The sequence below is a fragment of the Tursiops truncatus genome, chromosome 1 (genome assembly GCF_011762595.2).
Source record: "Tursiops truncatus isolate mTurTru1 chromosome 1, mTurTru1.mat.Y, whole genome shotgun sequence".
NCBI classification, from domain to species: domain Eukaryota; kingdom Metazoa; phylum Chordata; class Mammalia; order Artiodactyla; family Delphinidae; genus Tursiops; species Tursiops truncatus.
The window spans coordinates 13,951,015-13,976,768 of record NC_047034.1 but is presented as its reverse complement, the minus strand read 5'-3'; the positions used below and the strand labels follow the sequence as shown (position 1 = coordinate 13,976,768).

The 25,754-nt window shown below is 39.4% G+C and overlaps 2 protein-coding genes across 4 annotated transcripts in view; one reads left to right on the top strand and one right to left on the bottom strand.

Annotated features, from left to right (window-relative positions):
- USH2A (usherin) overlaps window positions 1-18,013 on the top strand; it is a 784,083-nt gene extending 766,070 nt beyond the window's left edge. The window contains exons 70-71 of the mRNA XM_019920609.2: window positions 12,944-13,165; window positions 14,793-18,013. Of these exons, the coding sequence (XP_019776168.2) occupies window positions 12,944-13,165; window positions 14,793-14,882 (312 nt within the window). The 3' untranslated portion in view covers window positions 14,883-18,013. The remainder of the gene's footprint in view (window positions 1-12,943; window positions 13,166-14,792) is intronic.
- A 4,132-nt stretch (window positions 18,014-22,145) lies between these two features.
- Window positions 22,146-25,754, bottom strand: part of KCTD3 (potassium channel tetramerization domain containing 3) — a 69,676-nt gene continuing 66,067 nt past the window's right edge. For 2 of the 3 annotated variants that reach the window (XM_019920544.3, XM_073800340.1), the window contains 3 exons: window positions 24,736-24,920; window positions 24,518-24,656; window positions 22,146-23,804 (listed from right to left, as the gene is read on the bottom strand). In XM_019920544.3, the coding sequence (XP_019776103.1) occupies window positions 23,243-23,804; window positions 24,518-24,656; window positions 24,736-24,920 (886 nt within the window). In that variant the 3' untranslated portion in view covers window positions 22,146-23,242. The remainder of the gene's footprint in view (window positions 23,805-24,517; window positions 24,657-24,735; window positions 24,921-25,754) is intronic. The other variant, XM_019920545.3, reaches the window with a different exon arrangement.

The window sequence follows — 25,754 nt, the reverse complement described above, 5'->3', positions numbered from 1 at the left end:
TCCTGATCTTAGTGGAAATGGTTTCATTTTTTCAACATTGAGGACGATGTTGGCTGTGGGTTTGTCATATATGGCCTTTATTATGTTGAGGAAAGTTCCCTCTATGCCTACTTTCTGCAGGGTTTTTATCATAAATGGGTGTTGAATTTTGTCGAAAGATTTCTCTGCATCTATTGAGATGATCATATGGTTTTTCTCCTTCAATTTGTTAATGTGTATCACATTGATTGATTTGCGTATATTGAAGAATCCTTGCATTCCTGGGATAAACCCCACTTGAGCATAGCATATGATCCTTTTAATGTGCTGTTGGATTCTGTTTGCTAGTATTTTGTTGAGGATTTTTGCATCTATGTTCGACAGTGATATTGGCCTGTAGTTTTCTTGCCTTGTGACATCTTTGTCTGGTGTTGGTATCAGAATGATGGTGGCCTCATATAGTGAGTTTGGGAGTGTTCCTCCCTCTGCTATATTTTAGAAGGGTTTGAGAAGGATAGGTGTCAGTTCTTCTCTAAATGTTTGATAGAATTCGCCTGTGAAGCCATCTGGTCTTGGGCTTCTGTTTGTTGGAAGATATTTAATCACACTTTCAATCTCAGTGCTTGTGATTGGTCTCATCATATTTTCTATTTTTCCTGGTTCAGTCTCGGAAAGTTGTGCCTTTCTAAGAATTTGTCCATTTCTTCCAGGTTTCCATTTTATTGGCATATAGTAGCTTGTAGTAATCTCTCATGATCCTTTGTATTTCTGCAGTGTCAGTTATTCTCCTTTTTCATTTCTAATTCTATTGATTTGAGCCTTATCCCTTTTTTTCTTGATGAGTCTGGTTAGTGGTTTATCAATTTTATTTATCTTCTCAAAGAACGAGCTTTTAGTTTTACTGATCTTTGCTATCGTTTCCTTCATTTCTTTTTCATTTATTTCTAATCTGATCTTTATGATTTCTTTCCTTCCTCTAACTTTGGGTTTTCTTTGTTCTTCTTTCTCTAATTTCTTTAGGTGTAAAGTTAGGTTGTTTATTTGAGATGTTTCTTGTTTCTTAAGATAGGCTTGTATAGCTATAAACTTCCCTCTTAGAACTGCTTTTGCTGCATCTCATAGGTTTTGGGTCATTGTGTTTTCATTGTCATTTGTTTCTAGGTATTTTTTGATTTCATCTTTGATTTCTTCAGTGATCTCTTGGTTATTAATTAGTGTGTTGGTTAGCCTCCATGTGTTTGTATTTCTTACAGATTTTTTCTTGTAATTGATATCTAGTCTCAGAGCGTTGTGGTTGGAAAAGATACTTGATATGATTTCAATTTTCTTAAATTTACCAAGGCTTGATTTGTGAGCCAAGATATCTATCCTAGAGAATGTTCCATAAGCACTTGAGAAGAAAGTGTATTCTGTTGTTTTTAGACAGAACGTCCTATAAATATCAAGTCCATCTTGTTTAATGTATCATTTAAAGCTTGTGTTTCCTTATTTATTTTCACTTTGGATGATCTGTCCATTGGTGAACGTGGGGTGTTAAAGTCCCCTACTATGATTGTGTTACTGTCAGTTTCACCTTTTATGGCTGTTAATATTTTCCTTATCTATTGAGGTGCTCCTATGTTGGGTGCATAAATGTTTACAATTGTTGTATCTTCTTCTTGGATTGATCCCTTGATCATTATGTAGTGTCCTTCTTTGTCTCTTATAATAGTCTTTGTTTTAAAGTCTATTTTCTCTGATATGAGAATTGCTACTCCAGCTTTCTTTTGATTTCCATTTGCATGGAATAACTTTTTCCATCCCCTCACTTTCAGTCTGTTTGCGTCCCTTGGTCTGAAATGAGTCTCTTGTAGACAGCATATATACAGGTCTTGTTTTTGTATCCATTCAGCCAGTCTAAGTCTTTTGGTTGGAGCATTTAATCCTTTTACTTTTAAGTTAATTATCGATATGTATGTTCCTATTACCATTTTCTTAATTCTTTTGCTTTTATTATTGTAGGTCTTTTCCTTCTCTTGTGTTTCCTGCCTAGAGAAGTTCCTTTAGCATTTGTTGTAAAGCTGGTTTGGTGGTGCTGAATTATCTTAGCTTTTGCTTGCCTGTAAAGCTTGTAATTTCTCCATCAAATCTGAATGAGATCCTTGCTGGGTAGAGTAATCTTGGTTGTAGGTTTTTCTCTTTCATCTCTTTAAATATGTCCTGCCATCCCTTCTGGCTTGCAGAGTTTCTGCTGAGTGATCAGCTGTTTACCTTATGGAGATTCCCTTGTGTGTTATTTGTTGTTTTTCCATTGCTGCTTTTAATTTTTTTTTTTTGTATTTAATTTTTGAAAGTTTGATTAATATGTGTCTTGGCGTGTTTCTCCTTTGATTTATCCTGTGTGGGACTCTCTGTGCTTCTTGGACTTGATTAACTATTTCCTTTTCCATATTAGGGAAGTTTTCAACTATAATCTCTTGAAATATTTTCTCAGTCCCTTTCTTTTTCTCTTCTTCTTCTGGGACCCCTATAATTCGAATGGTGGTACATTTCATGGTGTCCCAGAGGTCTCTGAAACTGTCCTCAATTCTTTTCATTCTTTTTTCTTTATTCTGCTCTGCAGTAGTTATTTCCACTATTTTATCTTCCAGGCACTTATCCATTCTTCTGCCTCAGTTATTCTGCTATTGATCCCTTCTAGAGAATTTTTAATTTCATTTATTGTGTTGTTAATCTCTGTTTGTTTGCTCTTTACTTCTTCTAGGTCCTTGTTAAATGTTTCTTGTATTTTCTCCATTCTATTTCCAAGATTTTCGATCATCTTTACTATCATTATTCTTTATTCTTTTCAGGTAGACTGTCTATTTCCTCTTCATTTGTTAACTCTGATGGGTTTTTATCTTGCTCCTTCATCTGTGGTGTGTTTTTCTGTCTTCTCATTTTGCTTAACTTACTGTGTTTGGGGTCTCCTTTTTGCAGGCTGCGGGTTTGTTGTTTCCATTGTTTTTGGTGTCTGTGCCCAGTGGCAAAGGTTGGTTCAGTGGGTTGTGTAGGCTTCCTGGTGGAGGGGACCAGTTCCTGTGTTCTGGTGGATGAGGCTGTATCTTGTCTTTCTAGTCAGCAGGTCCATGTCTGGTGGTGTGTTTTGGGCTGTCTGTGTACTTGTTATGATTTTAGGCAGCCTCTGTGCTAATGGGTGGGTCTGTATTCCTGTCTTGCTAGTTGTTTGGCATAGGGTGTCTAGCACTGTAGCTTGCTGGTCATTGAGTGGAGCTGGGTCTTGACGTTGAGATGGAGATCTCTGGGAGATTTTCGCCGTTTGATATTACATGGAGCTGGGAGGTCTCTTGTGGACCAGTGTCCTGAAGTTGGCTCTCCCACCTCAGAGGCACAGCCCTGACACCTGGCTGGAGCACCAAGAGCCTGTCATCCACAAGGCTCAGAATAAGAGGGAGAAAAAATAAGAGAGAAAGAAAGAAAGAAAGAAAGAAAGAATAAAATAAAATAGTTATTAAAATACAAAATAAATATTAAGAAAAAAATGTTTTTAAGTAATAAAAACAATAAATGGACAGACAGAACCCTAGGACAAATGGTAAAAGCAAAGCTGTACAGACAAAAGCACACATAGAAGCATACACATAGACACTCACAAAAAGAGAAAAAGGGAAAAAATATGTATCGTTGCTCCCAAAGACCACATCCTCAATTTGGGTTGATTTGTTGTCTATTCAGATATTCCACAGATGCAGGGTACATCAAGTTAATTGTGGAGATTTAATCCGCTGCTCCTGAGGCTGCTGGGAGAAATTTCTCTTTCTCTTTTTTTTGCACGGCTCCCGGGGTTCAGCTTTCTATTTGGACCTGCCTCTGCATGTAGGTCACCTGAGGGCGTCACTTCTTCACTCAGACAGGACGGGGTTAAAGGATCAGTTTGTTCAGAGGCTCTGGCTCACTCAGGCTGGGGGGAGGGTGGGGTACAGATGAGGGGCGAGCCTGTGGCGGCAGAGGCCGGTGTGTCGTTGCACCAGCCTGAGGCGTGCTGTGCGTTCTCCCAGAAAGTTGTCCCTGGATCCTGGGACCCTGGCAGTGGCGGGCTGCACAGGCTCCCGGGAGGGGAGGTGTGGATAGTGACCTGTGCTCACACACAGGCTTCTTGGTGGCGGCAGCAGCAGGCTTGGTGTGTCACGTCCGTCTGTGGTGTCCGCACTGATAGCCACAGCTTGCGCCTGTCTCTGGAGCTCCTTTAAGCAGTGCTCTTAATCCCCTCTCCTTGCGCACCAGGAAACAAAGAGGCAAGAAAAAGTCTCTTGCCTCTTCGGCAGCTCCAAACTTTTTCCCGGACTCCCTCCCGGCTAGCTGTGGCGCACTAGCCCCCTTCAGGCTGTGTTCATGCAGCCAACCCTAGTCCTCTCCCTGGGATCCGACCTCCTAAGCGCAAGTCTCAGCTCCCAGCCCCCTCCCGCCCCAGCGGGTGAGCAGACAAGCCTCTCAGGCTGGTGAGTCCTGGTTGGCACCGATCCTCTGTGCGAGAATCTCTCCGCTTTGCCCTCTGCAGCCCTGTGGCTGTGCTCTCCTCCGTGGCTCCAAAGCTCCCCCCTCTGCCACCCACAGTCTCCGCCCGCGAAGGGGCTTCTAGTGTGTGGAAACTTTCCCTCCTTCACGGCTCCCTCCCAGAGCTGCAGATCCTGTCCCTATTCTTTTGTCTCTGTTTTTTCTTTTTTCTTTTACCCTACCCAGGTACGTGGGGAGTTTCTTGCCTTTTGGGATGTCTCAGGTCTTCTGCCAGCGTTCAGTATGTGTTATGTAGGAGTTGTTCCACATGTAGATGTATTTCTGTTGTATTTGTAGGGAGGAAGTTGATTTCCACGTCTTACGCTTCCGCCATCTTGAAGTTCCTCCCTGCTGTGTTGGGTCTTCGGTGCTGCAAGTGGGCTTTCTCTAGTTGCGGTGAGCAGGGACTACTCGTTGTTGCAGTGCATGGGCTGCTCATTTCGGTGTCTTCTATTGTTGTAGAGCATGGTCTCTGTGTGTGCGGGCTTCAGGAGTTGTGGCACATGGGCTCAGTAGTTGTGGCTTGCGGGCTGTAGAGTGCAGGCTCAGTAGTTGTGGCGCACGGGCTTAGTTGGTTCGCCACATGTGGGATCTTCTGGGACCAGGGCTTTAACCCACGTCCCCTGCATTGGCAGGCAGATGCTTAACCACTGCACCACCAGGGAAGTCCCTTAAACTGTCTTCATTTCTTTTCATTCGTTTTTCTTTATTCTGTTCTACAGCAGTGATTTCCACTATTCTGCCTTTGAGCTCATGTATCCAATCTTCTGCCTCATTCATTCTGCTATTGATTCTTTCTAGTGTATTTTTCATTTCAGTTATTGTATGTTCAACTTTGTTCTTTAGATCTTCTAGTTCTTTGTTAAGCATTTCTTGTAACTTCTCTGTCTGTTCCTCCATTTTTTTCTGAGATCTTGGATCATCTTTACTGTCATTACTCTGAAGTCTTTTTTCGGATAGATTGACTAGCTCCACTTCACTTAATTGTTCTTCTGGGGTTTTATTTTGTTCCTTCGTCTGGAACATATTCCTCTGCCATCCTATTTTGTCTAACTTTCTGTGTTTGCAGTCCCACAAGCTGCAGGATTGTAGTTTCTCTTGCTTCTGGTGTCTGTCCCCTGGTGAGTGAGGCTGATCTAAGAGGCTTGGGCAGGCTTCCTGGTGGGAGAGACTGGTGCCAGCCTACTGGTGGTTGGAGCTGGGTCTTGTCCCTCTGTTGGGCAGGGCCATATCAACAGGTGTGTTTAGAGGTGGCTGTGGACTGAGGAAGACTTTAAACAGCTTGGGTGCTGATGGGTGAGGCTGTGTTCCTGCCCTGTTGGTTGTTTGGCCTGAGGCGACCCAGCCCTGGAACATGCAGGCTGTTGGGTGTGGCCAGTTCTTGGCATCAAAATGGAGACCTGCAGACAGCTCATACCAGTAAGTGCTCCCCAGTACCTTGACACCAGTATCCTTGTCCCTGCAGTGAGACACAGTTACCCCCCTACCTCTCCAGGAGACCCTCCCAGACCAACAGGCAGGTCTGACCCAGGTTTCTGTGAAGTCACTGCTTTTTCCCTGGGTCCCAGGGTGCACAAGACCTTGTGTGTGCCCTCCGAGAGTGGAGCTTATGGTTTCTCCAGTCCTATGGAGTTCCTGCGATCAAGTCCCATTGGCCTTCAAAATCAAATGCTCTGGGGGCTGCCCCTCCTGAGGCCAAACCCCCAGACTGGGCAGCATGACATAGGCTCAGAGCTCTCACTCCTGTAGGAGACCCTCTGTGATATAATTATTTTCCAGTTGTGTGTTGCCCACCTGGCAGGTATGTATGGGATTTGATTGTATCGTGAATGCACCCCTCCTACCATCTCATTGTGTCTTCTTCTTTGTCTTTGTACGTAGAATATCTCTTTTGTTAGGTTCCGGTCTTTTTTGTCGATGGTTGTTCAGCAGTTAGTTGTGATTTTGGTGTTTTCTTGAGAAGAAGTGAACTCAGGTCCTTCTACTCTGCCATCTTGTCCTCCAGCCAGGCATCTATTTCATTCTTTTCTATGGCTCAGTAATATTCCATTGTATAAATACACCACATCTCCCTTATCCATAAATCTATCAATCTGTCAGTGGATGTTTAGGTTGTTTCCATGTCTTGGTTATTGTGAATAGTGCTATGAACATAGGGGTGCATGTATCTTTTTGAATTATAATTTTGTCTGGATCTATGTCCAGGAGTGAGATTGCTGGATCATATAGCAACTCTATTTTTAGTTTTTTGAGGAACCTCCATACTGTTTTCCGTATTGGCTGCACCAATTGACATTCCCACCAACAGTGTAGGAGGGTTCCCTTTTCTCCACAACCCCCTCCAGCATTTGTTATTTGTAGAATTTTTAATGATGCCCATTCTGATTCGTGTGAGGTGGTACCTCGTTGTAGTTTTGATTTGATTTCTCTAATAATTAGCAATGATGAGCATCTTTTCATGTGCCTATTGACCATCTGTATGTCTTCTTTGGAGAAATGTATATTTAGGTATTTTGCCCATTTTTTAATTGTTTGTTTTGTTGTTATTGAGTTGTATGAGCTGTTTGTATATTTCAAAAATTAAGCCCTTTATTGGTCACATCATTTGCAAATATTTTCTTGCAGTCTGTAGGTTCTCTTCATTTGGTTTATGGTTTCCTTTGCTGTCAGAAGCTGATAAGTTTGATTACGTCCCACTTGTTTATTTTTGTTTTTATTTTTATTGCCTTGGGAGACTGACCTACGAAAATGGTATGATTTATATCAAAGACTGTTTTGCCTATGTTCTTTTCTAAGAGTTTTATGATGTCATGTCTTATATTTGTCTTTAAGTCATTTTGAGTTTATTTTTGTGCATGGTGTGAAGGTATGTTCTAACTTCATTGATTTGCATGTGGCTGTCCAACTCTCCCAACACCACTTACTGAAGAGACTTTCTTTTCCCCATTGTATGTTCTTTCCTCGTTTGTTGATAATTAATTGTCCATAAGTGTGTGAGTTTATTTCAGAGCTCTTCTATTCCATTGATCCATGTGTCTTTTTTCTGCCAATACCACACTGTTTTGATAACTGTAGCTTTGCAATATTGTCTGAAGTCTTGGAGGGTTATGCCTCCTGCTTTGTTCTTTTTCCTGAGAATTGCTTTGGCAATTCTGGATCTTTTTAGGTTCCATATAAATTTTAGTGTAATTTGTTCTAGTTCTGTGAAAAATGTCATGGATAATTTGATAGGGGTCACATTAAATCTATAGATTGCTTTGGATAGTGTGGCCATTTTAACACTGTTAATTCTTCCAAGCCAAGAGCATGGGATATCTTTCCATTTCTTTCTATCATCTTCAGTTTCCTTTATTGATGTTTTGTAGTTCTCAGCATATAAGTATTTTCACCTTGTTGGTGAGTTTTATTCCTAAGTATTTTATTTTATTTTTTGATGCAACTTTAAAGGGTATTGTTTGTCTACATTCCCTTTCTGATATTTCATTGTTTGTATAAAGAAATGCAACCGATTTCTGTATGTTAATCTTGTATCCTGCTACTTTGCTGAATTTATCAGTTCCAGTTAGTTTTTGTGTGGAGTCTTTAGGGTTTTCTCTATGTAGTATTATGTCATCTGCATATAATGACAATTTTACCTCTTCCCTACCAATCTGAACACATTTTATTTCTTTTTCTTGTCAATTATTGTGGCTAGGACTTCCAATACTATGCTGAATAGAAGTGTTGACCATGGGCATCCTTGTCTTGTTCCAGATTTTAGCAGGAATGCTTTCAGCTTTTCACCATTGAGTATTATATTGGCTATGGGTTTGTCATAAATAGCTTTTATTATGTTGAGATATATTCCCTCTCTATCCACTTTTGTAAGGGTTCTTATCATGAATCGATGGTGAATTTTATCAGATGCTTTTTCTGCATCTACTGAGATGATCATGTGGTGTTTGTCTTATTTTTTGATGTGGTGCATTACATTGATTGATTTACATATGTCAAACCATAATTGTGACCCTGGGATGAATCCAAGTTGGTTGTGGTATATGATCTTTTTTATGTATTGTTCTATTTGGTTTGCTAATATTTTGTTGAGAATTTTTGCGTCTATAGTCATCAAAGATATTGGCTTGTAATTTTCTTTTTTGGTGGTGTCTTTATCTTGTTTTGGTATCAGGGTGCTGGTGACTTCATGGAATGTCTTTGGGAGTGTTCCCTCCTCTTCAGTCTTTTGGAAGAGTTTGAGAAGGATTGGTGTAAGTTCTTTGTATGTTTGGTAGAATTTGCCTATGAAGCCATTTGGTCCTAGACTTTTGTTTGTAGGGAGTATTTTTATTACAAATTCTATTTCATTTCTAGTGACTGGTCTTTTCAAGTTATCTATTTCTTCTTCATTCATTTTTGGTGGACTGTATGTTTCTAGAAACTTGTCCATTTCTACTAGGTTGCCGAATTTGTTGGCATATAATTGTTCATAGTATTCTCTTATGGTTTTTTGTATCTCTGCAGTATCAGTTGTGCTTTCTCCTCTTTCCTTTCTTATTTTATTTGAGTCTTCTCTCTTTTCTTCTTGGTGAGCCTAGCCAGAGGTTTGTCAATTATGTTTACCCTTTCAAAGAACCAGCTCTTGGTTTTATTGATTTTTTTCTATTGTTCTTTTTTAAATCTCTATTTTATTTATTTCCTCACTGATCTTTATTGCTTCCTTCTTTCTGCTGACTTTAGGTTTTGTTTATCCTTTTTTTCTTTTCTAATTCTTTCAGGTGATGGGTTAGGCTTTTTGCAACTTTTCTTGTTTTATGAGGAAGGCCTGTATCACTATGAACTTCTCTCTAAGAACTTCTTTTGATGCATCCCATAGATTTTGCATGGTTGTGTTTTCATTGTCATTTGCCTCAAGGTATTTTTAAATTTTTTCTTTGTTTTCATTGTTGGCCCATTGGCTTTTTAATAGCATGTTGTTTAGTCTTCATGTAATTGTTTTTCTTTTTTCCTCATTTCTTTTTCTGTGGTTGATTTCTAGTTTCATGCCATTGTGGTCAGAAAAGATGCTTGAAATAATTTCTATACTCTTAAATTTGTTGACTGTTTTGTTCCCTTGTATGTGGTCAATCCTAGGCAGTGTTCCATGTGCACTTGAAAAGAATGTGTATTCTACTTTTTTAAGATGTAATGTCCTGAAAATATCAATTAAGTCTAACTGTTCTATTGTATCATTTCAGAGCTCTGTTGCCTTATTGATTTTCTGTCTAAAAAAAATCTTTCCATTGATGTGAGTGAGGTGTTAAAAGTCTCCTACTATTATTGTATTCCCATCAGTTTCTCTCTTTATGTCTGTTAGTATTTGTTTTATGTATTTGGGTCCTCCTATACTGGGTGCATATATGTTGACGAGTGTAATATCCTCTTATATTGATCCCTTTACCATTATACAGTGTCCTTCTTTATCTTTCTTTTTAGACTTTGTTTTAATGTCTATTTTGTCTGATATGAGTATTGCGACCCCCACTTTCTTGTCATTTCTGTTTGCGTGAAATATCTTTTTGCATTCCCTCACTTTCCACCTGTACGTGTCCTTTGCCCGAAAGTGGGTCTCTTGTAGGCAGCATATTGTAGGCTCTTGTTTTATATCCAATCTGCTTCTCTATGTCTTTTGATTGGAGCATTTTTTCCATTGACATTTAACATAATTATTGATATTTTATTGCTATTTTAAACCTTGTTTTCCCATTGATATCATATTTCTCTTTGTCTCTTTCTTTTTCTTTTGTTTTTCCTTTTGTGGTTTGATGATTTTCTTTTGTATTATTCTTGTGTTCTTTTTGGTTTTTGTGAATTCATTGTATGTTTTTTATTTCTAGTTACCTTGTTTTTCAAGTATATTAGCCTCTTCCTATATCTACTGATTTTAGACTGGTAGTCATATAGTCTCAAACACATTCTGGAAAAAAAAATCTTCATTTTCATACTCTCCTCTCCCACATTTTATGATTTTGATGCCACCTTTTACACCTTCATGTTCATCCTTTTTTCATCCTTTTGGTTATCATTGCTTTCACAGAAATTTTTTCTTTTAATATGTGTACTGGCTTATTTAAGTGATTTAGTTTCAAACAGATTTTCTGTTTCCTATATATTCTTCTTTTCTATTTAGAGAAGACGTTTTGATATTTCCTTTAGGATAGGCTTAGTATTGCTGTATTTTTTTATTTTTTGCTTGTTTGAGAAATTGTTTATCTCTACTTCTATTCCAAATGATAAGCTTGCAGGCTAGAGTATCCTAGGTTACGTATTTTTCCCTTTCAGGACTTTCAATATATCTTGCCACTCCCTTCTGGTCTGCAGCATTTCTGTAGAGAAAGCAGCTGATAGCCTTATGGAGGTTTGCTTGTAATTAACTCTTTGTTTTTCTCTTGCGCCTTTAGATATTTAGCAGGCCTCCTCTTTGCTCTGTGGTTGTCACTGCCCTGTCAGGGGCAGAGTCTGCTCCTGAGTTGTTGGAGTAGAAGCCCTCAGAACAGTTTCTGAGCTTCAGTGTGAGGTAGACAGGAGTGGAGTGTTCCCGCTGGGAGAGGGGCTACTGAGTCTTCCTTTGCGGGAGCTGTCTACCAGGGAGTGTGCTCTGTGGTGTCACCTGTGCAGGCTCGCAAAGTACACTGTGGTTGGCACTGCCCTCGGCACCACCTCCACTGTGGGAATTCAGGCAGTTGTCCCTCAGGCACTGTTTTCACAAAGCCACCAGCACAGATCCTTAGGTGCCGATCCACTGAAGTTGGGTACCAGGACCGCAGTAGTCACACACTTGGACCTGCCATGGGAGCTGTGGAAGCATCCCAGACCCCAGCCCCGCCTCCAAGCACATTGACCGCAAAGCTCACAGCTGCTGAGGCCGGACTTGTCTGAACCATGGGAGCACCCACTGTCCTGCTGCCAGAACTCGTAGAGGCAGCCGGGAGAAGGAGGCTGTTATGGCAGGCTTCACCCCTCCCTTCACACGCCCTTTAGCAATGGCACTCTGCCTCTATGGCAGGCCCAGGCTTCTTCTGTGTACACCCCAGTTGTGGCCCATACCACACTCCAGCCCCTTCAGGCTGTCTCCATGCTGCCAACCCCAGTCCTCTCCCTGGGTCTGTCCTCTGAAGCCTGAGTTTCAGCACCCAGCCCTGCACATACCAGTAGGCATGCATCTTGGGCTGGGGATTGCCCCAAGGTAGCACCGATCCTCTGTGCCCATCTCTCTCTGTTCTGCCTGCTGCCAACCAGTTGTTGTACTCTGTTCCGAGCCTCTGAAGCTCCCTTCTGTCCCAGCTGATCTCCCCACCAGTGAAGGTGCTTCCTAGGATGTAGGAACGTTTCCTCTTTCACAGCTCCCTCCTAGAGGCGCAGGTCCATCCCAATTTCTTTTTTTTCTTTTGCCCTACGCAGTTTTGTGGAGTTCTTTCTTGCACTTCTGGGTGTCTGATATCGATTGCCCTAGTTCAGTAAGGTATTACATGAGCATTATTCTACATGTAGATGTATTTTTGATGTATTTGTGGGAGGAGGTGAGCTCCACGTCCTTCTATTCTGCCATCTTGATTCCTCCCTCCAAAGAATTTGTTTAAAAACGTTCCAAACGCTGATACCCCACTTTTGTTTTCAGTTTGACTCCGTGGCTGATGTATCTGATGTGTCAAGCAATGTTACCCTAAAAAGTTACACCATGCACTTTGAGGTACCTCTGTGTGCTGCATGAATGCACGATCTTTGCATGGTGTGTCGGTGGCACGGTGAAAAGCAGAACACTTCACTGATTGGTTAAATCAGCTAAATCAGAACCCTCAGATGTTTAGAGCAGCTACACTTCCTAATGGAACATTCTAGATCCTAATCAAAGAGTGCCTTTGTCTTTCTGATGTCTTTGTGTGTCCTCCTTATTTTGGAGGCTGGAATCCTATAACAAGGGGAACAATGTGGAATGAGAAAAGAGGGAGGGAGGAGTCAGGTTCCCTACATAAATCCAGGAATTTTAAAGTGAAATACAATTGTGCTCACTTAGTGACTGACCATGAGAGAACATTGCTAATTTTGCTCTGGGGAAGAGCTGTTCTCAAGAAGGAGGCTCTGTGCTGACACCCATGAAGAGACTACCTTGCTAACCCGACCCCTCACCCTACTGCTTTGCGATGCAGCAGCCCTAGTCCACAGGGAATAATAGCCAAAGCACCAGTATGTGAACTCTTGGGGCACTAAGAATGCTGGCCATCTAACGTGGCCATCAGCTTATTATCTCACCTTTACCAAGAATCCAGGGGCCACAGGATTCCAGATGAGCTAAGTTCCATAGGAGGAGATGGGGACAGCGCTCCCTTCATTGATGACACGTGACACATGATTTTCTATCCTACTTCAAGACTATTTTCTTTAGACCTTAGTCACCAACAGTAACTTTTTTTTTCAGGGCTTAGCTGATACCAAAATCCCCCGGTCTGGGACACCTGTGAGTATTAGGAGCAACCGGAGCCTGTCTGTACTGCGCATCCCAAGTCAGAGCCAAGTCAGCCAGACCTATTCCCAAGGCGCTCTCCACCGCAGTGTCAGTCAGCTCATAGACATTCAAGACAAGAAGGTCTTGATTGACGACTCGCTGTGGGAAACCATCATGGGCCATGATAGCGGACTGGTGAGTCAATTTCCTCGTCCAGAGCCTTTGCTAAACATTCCAGAAGTATACTGATAAAGAGGTGGCATGGAGCTTCCTGTACCTCATTGAAGGATGGCCGCACGGCACTCAGTGCATCCCTCTGACCATTTACCCAATTATTTTGCAACAACTTGTTTACCTGCTTGATGAGCAGGGTAGAAACTTTGTCTTGTTCTGGCACACAATAGATGCTCAAAAAATAAACTCATGCATAAGTGAATAGACAAACAGGCTCTACTTCCTTATCTTGGGCAGAACATGACTGAAAACATTGGAACTGGCCTAAAAGAGGCATAAAGTACAAGCACCTGTTTTACTAAAGGGAAAAAAAAAAAGAAAAAAGAAAAGGAAGTGTGTTTTCCTTCTGGTTTATGGTTAGAGGAGAAAAAGAGTCTCTCAATAGGATCAATAGTTTCTTTCCAAGAAACTCAGAAAATTATGATAAATAAGGGCATTACTATTTATGAACTTTGTTTTTCATAATTTCAGTCCAGGGGGTACAAAAGAGTTAATGTCATCATTATGTAATATTTATTTTGAGCCCCTAGTGGCTGAAATGAATAAAGTCCTAGAGTTTTTAGCAACCATCACACTTCATTGTGCCAACTACCTACATGTCTGAGGGAGTACCATTCCTTTGGAATAGTTGGATAATAAATAGATGGTCAACTAAGACTTTAGCCCCTCTGCTTACTCCTCTGAGCCAGAAGTCGTCACCTCCATTTCTTTCACTGTCTGCTTCTGCATTTGGACTCTCACTCATTGCTCTCTCTCTCACTTCTCACTTTTCCTTCACTGAAAAGTTGATGACTTCCATGAAACCTTTCTTAACTAATGGCAAAGAATAAAGCAAGTTTCCTGGCTCCAGTTTCCAATCACAACAAAAACTAAAATTTAGTCTTTCTGGTTTGCTTAGAATGATGATAAATAATAAGCATTTAAAAATCATGGGGCTGTTTGAAGTTGTTACAACTATTGAATTCCATGATTCCATTTTGGATCTAAAGTTTCTAAATATCAGGAATAATTATATTAGGTTGAAACGTAAATAATTAATTGATCATTTGACATGCAAAATGGCAGTTTCATATAGTTCAACATAATACATTGAGGGCTTACATGAATGTGTGCCCTTACCCAAGAACACACAGCTAGTAATTTTTTTGTGGAATTGGGATCTTAGAAACATTGTCTGATTACACTGCCCCCATTCTTCACTATTATACTATATTGCCATTTTGCTGACTTTTGACCATACTGGTAATAGGCAGTCTGCAAAGTGATTCAGTGAAAGCTTTTCAAGATGCCCATACTCGGCAAATTATCTGTTCATTATAACATTATAATCAATATTACTAGCCCTATTCAATAAATATAAAATACAGTAAGAGAGTGAGACACAATGGAGCATAACAGCTTGCATTCTGGCTCTTCTGTTTAATTTTGAACGAAATCATATAAAACGTCCCCACTTTACAGATGAGGAAACTGAGGCTTGAAAGGTTAAGATATGGTACAATGTAACGCTCAAATGATATATTAATACATTTTGCATAAGACTATTGCCAGCAACATCCTAACCAGTGATGATTGGTGTCTTTTTCAGTATGTGGATGAAGAGGACCTGATGAATGCCATCAAGGGTTTCAGCTCTATGACTAAGGAACACACCACATTCACCGACACCCACCTGTAAAGGATGGAAACCTGTAAGATATAAAGCTGGATGAGGGCTCCACACCCCATCCCCACTGGGTTATCACACATCATAAATGCTAAAAAGCCATTGCTTGTTATCCTATAATCCTTGAAAGAAATGAGGAGTGTTTTTGAAATTGTTCCTAATAGAGGTCTAAGAACTATTATTTTTCTGGCTGTCTGAAATGTGGGGTTTCTGAAATTTTATGTCCGTATGAAAATACTTATTTTGCTCTCTTTATTTTGTGGACGCTAGATAAGCATATAACGTTTACTTGGCTCATCTGGCAGTGACGCCATTGTTTAAATGAATAATCAGTGGCAATTTCGAGTTGGCCCACAGTTGCTACTGGTAAATGAAGTTACTAATTTAAAAACTAAGGATTCTTCTGAGGGGATGTCATTGCTGCTTCTCTGAGCAGCACAGCACTGTTTCTGCTTTCATTCCCCTATTTCCATGAAAGTTGACATGATCCTGTGAGGAACAGTTCTAATAATAGCTGCAAAATCAAGTCCCAATTTCAGATCAAGCTGAAACACATAAGAGAAGAACAAACTCTGCATTGAGGCTACATGTTTGGCTGTAGGTTCTAGTTGATTACAATGTTTAGGGATAAATATTTACCAAACCACATAAACTTGTAAATCAATGTCCGTTCTTACATTTATGAATCTTCTAAAAAACTAAGGAATTAAACAGCTAATTTATAGATTTCAAGGAGAAAAATGAAGGGTTTTGATAGATATTTTACATAGTTTTGAAACTCCAATCAGTACTTTACATAAAATTCTCTCAATTCACTGAATACCCAGGAATATTGATATCTTCAACTTGGCACATTTCACATGGAAACTACTGTTTTATTTGCATTTTTTAACTAGCCTACGTGAAATTAAAAAAGGAAAAATTTTGTGTTCCTTCCAGCCTTGAAATTATAAAATTAACATTTATATGTAAATGCAGGATTACATATATGAATATATATATCTGTACTATATCCCTTCATTTCAGAGAACTGCTAGAATCACTAAGCGCAGATATTTAACAGTACCAATTTCCATGGGTCAAAAGTTTTTGCTGTTTACTCTATTTGGATTATAAAGCTGTTGGTGAGTCCTACATCAAGAAGCATTTTTTTCCCCAAGTCAACATAAAATGAAACGTATTTAAGTTTGTGCTTTGCGGAAAACGATGGACAAAAACCCCTTCTTCATTCCTAAAGGTCTTAATGACTCCAGGAAGTTATTTTGAATATGTATGTCTAAAACACAACTGTCGGACATACTTTGTGAATTACATTCAGAAATAGGTGGATTTCCCCAAAGCTGAGATGGCAAAAACTTGTAAAACAAGGAATAACCTTACTTAGTCTGCCTGAAAATGATGAATTACCCTAAATGTCCAACAGTCAAAGATCATGAACTTTGGGGGTACTGAGACTATCCACATCTGCAGAAGAGCAGCTCCTCAGAATGACCAACTCCTGGACAAGCCTTGCCAACCTTAAGTGTCAACAGCACAGACCAGTATTAAGCAGAAGTTCTGCCCCCTTGTTAGAAATGCGACAAGCAAACGAATCTGAAATAATTGTGCACATTTGGCAGTGGATGTTCAAATTATATTTTTTCCTCGCCAAAAGTTTTATACTTTCTGAAATGGAAACAGGATTGGCTAATTTCGTTTACAGGTTTTAATTCCCACTTGCTGATTCAGTCTTAGCTATTTAGAGCTGGCACAGATGAGCCTTGACCAACCAAGGCTGAGTTTCTGATGCATGTGAGCTACTTAAGGTATATACAGAAAAGTGTTCCTTCCCAGTCCTGTGCTTGCATCCTTATCCTTGGTCTACTCCTCTGCAAATATGATTGGCTAGTCATGGGTGGATTCAGGAGAATGAGCACATCCTCACTGTTGAAAAATTAACTAGACACTATTATCACATTCTAAAGCTTCAAAGGAACATAAAAAGAAAATTGCAGGGGGTTTTATCTTAAGTTTTTCTCTACTTAATCACCTGTTTAGACATCTGGTTATTACATGAATTCGTTTAGCTGAATCATTTACATTTTGATCCCATGGCTCAGAGTGGACAGAAGCCTGCACAGCTTCCACCCACAACACCACCCTTGTAACACTCTGAACTCTACTTGTATTTACTTCAGAGAAGCCCAAGATGTTGTCTTGCTACTTTAAGTGGTAATGTGTGCCAAGCCCCTGTTCAACAGTTGGACTCACCCCTGGAGATTCTGATTCAGTTGGTCTCGGGTGGTGCTGAGGCATCAGTACCTTTAAAAGCTTCCAGATATTCCTAATGTTGAGAACCAGTTATGTAAAGAACCTGGAAAAATACATGCTGTGCACAGGGACTCCAGTACTGGCCCACTTCTCCTTTACAGAGACTACAACAGGTGGCTCTCTCTAAATCTGACTCATGTCCCCTCACTTGAAGAGGCCACATACTCAGCTTAAATTTTAAGAACTGCTTTGTTATGCCTGATATTAACTGTTTGATAAGAGTACACACCTATGCTTTTATAAGCTCTACCAAGAATTGTATTTATAGATGACCTATTGCCATTTCTACTAAATGGAAAACCTAAATATGAATCTGTTATGGTACCTTATGCTGATCTAAAAACCATGTTGGCATCAATATAATTCAATCTGAACAACCTGTAAATAAAACATAGGCCAGGTGGAATAATTCAGTGAGAAGGAACTAATTATGTCACACATGAATAGTTTATTTCCAATGCACAAATATCATGTAAATTAATCTAAAGATGGTTTGCTTAATAAATATTTAAATGTGAGCCGTCTGATTTAATATATTTATGAAAAAATACTAACAGCTCTGAATTGTATTTACAGTTTACACATAAATGATAAAGGTGAGCCCATTTAAGAAAAAAGGATGTTCTGAATAATCTCTCAACCACTGATGAATTAGATGAACGTCAGAATCAACTCTTAACACTTTTTTTCAAAACATGAGTCCCGACCACCAGAGATTCAAATTTAGCAGGTAACCTCAGGTGACTCTGATATAGAAGCCTGGATGAGAAAGCCAGGAAAAGACCATAGGCTACTGAAACAGATGTGGGTTCACAAGATGGCTCAGGAGCTAAGGAGCCTTATGGTGAAATTATTTATCCTCAGTGGGTCTTGGTGATCTCATTTTGAATGAGGATAACAATACTTATCCTAGTGATATGAAAATACTTGAGTGTTGTTTTGAAGTAATTTCAGAATTCCTGGAAAAACTTTTCATCATGAGAATTATAATTCTGTTGTTTTTCATCAATCACATGAAGTATATACATATTTCATTTTTTTTCTCAATGTATTTGTTTTTTGAAGTTTTTCCTTGTAGTTGATTTCTAATCTCATAGTGTTGTGGTCAGAAAAGATACTTATGATTTCAATTTTCTTAAATTTACCGAGGCTTGCTTTGTGGCCCAGCATGTGATCTATCCTGGAGAATGTTCCCTGTGCACTTGAGAAGAATGTGTACTCTGCTGTTTTTGGATGGAATGCTCTATAAATATCAATTAAGTCCATCTGGTCTAATGCATCATTTAAGGCCTGTGTTTCTTATTGCTTTTCTGTCTGGATGATTTGTCCATTTAGGTAAGTGGGGTGTTCAATTCCCCCTGTATTATTGTGTTACTGTCGATTTCTCCTTTTATGTTTGTTAACATTTGCCCCATATATTGAAGGGCTCCTGTGTTGGGTGCACATATATTTACAATTGTTGTATCTTCTTGGAATCATCTCTTGATCATCATGTAGTGTCCTTCGTTGTCTCTTTTAACAGTCTTTATTTTAAAGTCTATTTTTCTGATATGACTATTGCTACTCCTGCTTTCTTTTGATTTCCATTTGCATGGAATACCTTTTTCCAACCCCTCACTTTCAGTCTGTGTGTCTCTAGATCTGAAGTGGGTCACTTGTAGACAGCATATATACAGGTCTTGTGTTTGCATCCATTCAGCCAGTCTATGTCTTTTGGTTGGAGCATCTACTCCATTTATATTTAAGGTAATTTTCTATATGTATATTCTTATTGCCATTTTGTTAATTGTTTTGGACTTGTTTTTGTAGATCTTTTTTCTTCCTTTCCTCTTTTGTCTTCTTGTGATTTAATGACTATCTTTAGTGTTGTGTTTGGATTTCTTTTTCTTGTGTATATTATAGATTTTTCTTTGGTGGTTACCATGAGGTTTTGATATAGCAGTCTATATATATGTACATGATTGTTTTAAGCTGCTGATCTCTTAATTTCAAATGCATTGGCAGTATCCTGCACTTGTACTCTCCTTCTCTCACGATTACTGGTTTTGATGTTATATCTGTGTGTGAGTGATTTCCTACCTTTACTATATTTTTGCCTTTACCGGTGAGCTTTCCCACTTCATAATGTTCTTGTTTCTAGTTGTGGCCTTTTCTTTTCCACTTACAGAAGTTCCTTTAGCATTTGTTGTAAAGCTGGTTTGGTGGTGCTGAATTCTTTTAGCTTTTGCTTGTCTGTAAAGCTTTTAATTTCTCTGTCAAATATGAAGAAGAGCATTGCTGGGTAGAGTATTCTTGGTTGTAGGTTTTCCCCTTTCATCACTTTAAATATATTGTACCTTCTGGCCTGCAGACTTTCCACTGAAAAATCAGTTGATGGTCTCATGGGGATTCCCTTGTATGTTATTTGCTGCTTTTCCTTTGTATTTTTTTTGTCTTTGTTTTATCAGTTCCTATGTGTCTTGGCATATGTTCCTCCTTGGGTTTATCCTTTATGGCACCCTCTGTGCTGGGTGACTGTTTCCTTTCCCGTGTTATGGAAGTTTTCAGCTATTAGCTCTTCAAATATTTTCTCAGGCCCTTTCCCTCTTCTTCTGGGACCCCTATAATGCAAATATTGGTGCATTTAATGTTGTCCCAGAGGTCCCTTAGACTGTCCTCTTTTCATTCTGTTATTCTGTTCCACGGCAGTGATTTCCACCATTCTGCCTTCCAGCTCACTTATCCGTTCTTCTGTCTCATTTATTCTATTGATTCCTTCTAGTCCATCTGTTTATTCTTTAGATTTTCCTAGCTCTTTGTTAACCATTTCTTGTGTCTTCTCAGTCTGTGCCTCCATTCTTTTCCTGAGTTCTTGGATCATCTTTACAATCATTACTCTGAACTCTTTCTCAGGTAGATTGCCTATCTCCACTCAGTTGTTCTTCAGGGATTTTATCTTGTTCCTTCGTCTGGTACATATTCCTTTGCTGTCTCATTTTGTTTAAATTTCTATTTGTATTTTTACGTATGTAGTAGCTTAGTTACGTTTCTCTATCTTGGAGAAGCGGCCCCCTGTAGGGGATGTCCTACGTGTCCCAGCAGTACACTCTCCTCTTGTTACCCAAGGGCCAACGGCTAGCTGGTCCCAGGGTAGGTTCTCATCTGTGCTGTGGACTCAGTTCTACAGGCTGCAAGACTGTAGTTTCCTTGCTTCTGGTGTCTGCTCCCTAGTGGGTGAGAATGGTAGAGAGGTTTGTGCAGGCTTCCTGGTGGGAAGGGCTGATGCCTCCCCACTGGTGGGTGGAGCTGGGTCTTGGCCCTCTGGTGGGCTGAACCCTGTCAAGCGGTGTGTCTAGAGGTGGCTGTGAGTCCAGAAGTCTTTAGGCAACCCGTCTGCTGATAGGTGGGGCTGTTTCCCACCCTGTTGGTTGTTTGGCCTGAGGCCTCCCAGCACTGGAGCTTACAGGCTGTTGGGTGGGGCAGGGTCTTGGTGCCAAGGACTTGAAATGTCTGACTCCATCCAGAGTTTACACAGGTCCCCACATCAGCCACCAGCTTTTATGACCCCTGAGAGCCACAGCTGCCTCTGCCTCCCCAGGAGATGCTCCAAGACTAGCAGGTAGGTCTGGCCCAGGTTCCTACGGAGTTACGGCTTTTGCCCTGGGACTGGTGAGTGTGGGACCTTGTGTGCACCCTCCAAGAGTGGAGTGACTATTTGCCCCAGTCCTGTGGAGCTCCTGCAATCAAGCCCCACAGGCCTTCAAAGGCAAATGCTCTAGAGGTTCCTCCTCCCAATGACTGACCCCTAGGCTGGGGAGCCTGGCGTGGGGCTCAGAGCTCTCATTCCTGCAGGAGAAGTTCTGTGATATAATTATTCTCCAGTTTGTGGGTTGTCCACCTGGGTGGTATGGGATTTGATTATACTGTGAGTGCACCCCTCCTACTGTCTCATGGTTTCTTCTTTACGTCTGGATGTAGAATTTTGGTTGGGGTTGGGGGGAGATTCTAGTCTTTTTTACTGATGTTTTTTCAGCAGTTAATTAGTTGTGATTTTGGTGTGCCCAGGAGGTGAGGGTGAGCTAAAGGTCCTCCAACTCCACCATCTTGTCTGAAATTCTCTGTTCACGGTTCTGGAGGCTGTAAGTCTGAAATCGAGGTGCTGTCAGGGTTGGTTTCTGGTGAGAGTGCTCTTGTAGGTGGCCATCTTCTGAGTCCTCACATGGCCTTTCTTCTAAAATCTGCCTCTTCTTCCTTACAATGATGGACAGTGTTAAAGATGTTCCTGTTCTCGAAGTTCACAGCACAGATGAGGAAGAGAGGAGGTTGTGGCGTGCAGGTGGCTGTGGAGGTTTTTTTCCCCTTTCAGTCTCAAAAACTCTAATAAGGTAATTATCCCTGCTATGCCTAAGTTTTTTCATTATAATCTGCTCAAGGTTACAAGTTAAGTGCCAGAGTAGACTCAAGTTCCTGCTATAACATCAAGGTTCAAGCTCTTGTTAAGTGAGAGATAAGATTTGTAGTATAATGCAAATATAGTACGGAATAATGGTATAGTGAACTGCCTTTTTATAAGATTTTACTACATAATTCTTTAAAAGAAACTTCCAGTGGCCTTTTACTCTTGGAAAAGGTTGGGTAAAAACAATCAATTTGTAACGTTTTCTTACTTGCCCACCTAACTTTAACATGAGTATCATAATGAGAAAGAAGTCTGTAAGAGATAATTACAATCCTTAGTAATAATGAAATTATGCTTTACCTAACAATATTTCCCCTCATTGGTAATACAAGTTAGTTTGTTTTCATACATATAAATTGCTCCCTCTTCCCTTCCCTTTTATTATGGGAAAAAGCAAAGACATGAACAAACTCACGGTAGGTGCACTTTAAACAGGATAACTGTTCCTTGAATAACTTGAAAACACAGTCTTAATCACTTTTATTTGACTTAATTGACAAATAAATACAAGAGAATGGCTGTGAAACCACTGGCAATATAGGAAACTTTATTTATTTTGACTTGATCCACTTATATTTCTCAGAATGGGAATATATACATTATTCACCAATAAATGCTTAATGCTTTAAATTTACAATTACCTTATTTGCAGAAACTTGGAAATCATTCCAGTTAAATGGAAAAAAATACAAAAATTTTTTGTTCTTATAATTCAAAATATATTTAAAATATTTCTACAGCAGCCAAAACCTTTAACCAAAAAATTCAGAACTGCAGTCTCAAGCTTAACAAAATGGCCACATTCTAATTTAATTATCTTGATTATTAACACAGGAAAAAAATATGGTGGCTCCTAAAACAAGGCAGACTAGCAACTGGTACAGTTTTCCTCTGTGGTCACTCAAAGCTGTCTTTATTATTTTTACTTCATCTGTTCAAACACAGACAGACAATTGCTCCAACTTTAAAGAAAGTTTAAACTTTTGACCTATTTAATATTGGTGATGCTTGCTAAGATTTAAGAACTCCAACAATGAGAATCAGAAAATGACCACACTTACTTAAAGTAAAATTATCCTAAAGGACTTCCTACTACACAGAGTAATCTGGTATTCAATAGTGTTTTTGAATTACATATTTTTTCACAAACATAGCACCTCATTAAATACCTGGTAAACCACTTTGCAATCACAATAAGGGTTGGGAGACTAAGCTCCAAAGAGAATTATATAGTTCGCTTAATATAACATTGCAAGACAAATCTCAGGCATGATCAACATTAGGAATGTTGGTTCCCACACTCTAAGGGGACGCTCATCTATATGGGCACCATCTTATTAAGACATGGTACTATGGTTCCAAAATCCACAGAGTAAACACTGAAGTAGACTCCTGCTTTACAAATGATCTATTAAATGTGCCTGTAAAACTAAAAAAAATTTCCAAAAGATCTGAAGAGATGATATGGTTATTTTATCTCCTTACCCCAGGTAATTCTGTCAAAAAGATACTGAATGAAGTCCAATCTTAATTTGTAAAGTTTTGGTGTAAAAGCTAATGTGTTGAACTCCAGTAACGTTTAACTCTCCTCTAAATTAATGAAACTACTCATTTTGCTGAGTTTTCACAAGCTGTATTCTTGACCTGAAGAATCACTTTTTTTGTGCCGAGGAGATGGAGTAGTCTTCGTAGGAGATGGGGATGCAGTACCAGGTGAGTCAGTTCCTCCATCAGAGGTACTTGGTGAGGATGCCAGGTGGGGGACTTTCTTTCTTCCAAGGAATCCTCCTCCTTCAAATCCTCCTTTCTTCCGTAACTCCACTTTATTTTCATTTTCATCTTCTGATGACCTTTTCTTGGATTCTAGAAAACCTTCAGCTATTTTATGCACCTCCACTCCACTATCTGATTCTCTCAAACTTTTAACTTCGGTTCCAGGAGACTTTCTCTCATACACATTACATTCCCCTGTTGCCCGCTTCACTTCAGCTTGTACTGGACCCAAGTTACCATCTTCAGGGACAGCTCTTTCTACATTTCTGTTCAAGTTCACAGTCTGGAAGTCCCTGTAACTGTGAAAGCTCTCAGTCCTCCTTGCTCTTGCTAACAAGGGACTTTCTCTGTAAGGCCTCATGGAACCGTAAGTAGCTGCTTCATGGATGGTTTCATGGTGCTGGAGCTGAAGACTGAAATATAGTTAATAATTACAGCTCACATTTCTTTCTGGGATTTTTCAGGGGCACATCTCATTAATTAAACTACCAGTTAAAACATATAGATTTTATAATGAATGCTATATCCTTATTTACATATATAAAAATGTATTTTAAGCACGCTATATACTGTATGTGTGTGTATAAAATTAACAATGCAAACAATACACCATACATATATATTCGCAATGAAGCTAGATTTTTGAATAGCTGAAAAAAAGCTGGGGAAAACACCTTTAAAACCAATGTGGAACCAACAGTTTCAGTATTTGGCCCTTAATTCAGATTTTAGAATTTTTAAAAAATATGGTTAACTAAAACAATATACTAAGGCATTATGTACTTTTAATACAATGACAAAGTAAGATTAGACCAGATAATGTAATCATTTTTATTAATATGTCCCTAGGCAATAGGAACACCAGTTCCACATACCATCTAAGGGGACATGTGATTTTTCTAATTTCCTTTGAATGAATTCTTGATCACATAATAATTCAAATTGGCAGCAATTCACAAAATAAAAGGGCCAAAAATGGTTTTTTATGAAAAGAAACATGCATATAGATGAGAAATTTAGTAAAAAAAAATTGAATTTAAAATGTACTTTGAAAAATTTGGCTTTAAAGAACTATGTGGTTACAATAGCTCAGCCAATTTTCCCAAAGCAATCAATTCAGACCTACCTAGAATTTGATTCACGAAGACGGCTGTGCTGAACCACAGAAGTTGCTGGACTGATATTAGGAGTAGCGCAGCGAGATGTGCTCAGATCACACTGATCCAGTAATTTGAGTAGCTCCTCTTCAGTCGGACCACCTACATCTTAGGAAAACATACATCACTATAATCACTTATGTCAAAAGCCTACCCTGTGCCAAACACCTTTCCATATGGAACCTACCCTTATCCTCACTTTTGTTAACCATATCCATGGCAGTGGTCAGATCCCACATCTGAATGCTGCCATTTGTGTGGCCCGTGAACAAGTAGCGCCTTGGCCTTGAGCCCATCCTACTGGAGCCCTCACATTCTCTCACTGTAAATGAGGATATTGTAGTACAGTCAACAGCTTGGATCTCACAGATTCTGCAAAAGATATTGTACAGTTGTAAACCATGAGGAACAAATTACATTTTATAATTCAGATTTTTAAATTAATTGTCTCTTTGCAAAGTTCTTCCACACATATAAAACAGATTTAAAGGCGTCAAAGAGAGTCAACGGGAATAAAATTCAAGCCTTGTATCTCCAATATATTAATAAATACTCAACTTTTTCAAAGCATTTTTATAGCTATCTTCATTGATTTTTTTCATAAAAGATAAAAGAACCTGACAAAGAGCAATTATCCACATTTGACAAATGAGGAGTCCAAGCAATTATCCACATTTGACAAATGAGGAGTCCAAGCAATAATGTCAGTAAATGATGTCCCAAAGCCATAGAAGGGTTAACAGAATTGTACTTGATTGAAACATTTATCCCAGCCTACTTCAAAACAAAGTTGAGGAGGCTTATTTAAAAAAAAAAAAAAGATTATTAACAATTAATTAGTGCCAGGCAAATGCAAGGTCCGGAAATAAAGGAGGAAGAGGAAAAACAACTCATATTAATGTGAAAAACATAGGAACAGAATATGAAGCTTAACAATTACTTTTGCAGATATTATTTATCAGATTAATAAATTTGCCCTTTATTAAGTGCTAGGATTCTTCTTTAAAAATCATAAATGGTTGCTGAACTGTCAAATGTTTTTTCTGTGTTTGTTTATCAAGATGATCACTTTTCTATTTTTGTTAATGTAGTTATTTTTCAATAATATCTGAATTGACAAAATATTTTTAAAAATCTAGATTCCTGTTTCTGTTTAAAACTACAGTCAGCCCTCCATAATGTGGAACCCACACAGACACAGAGGGC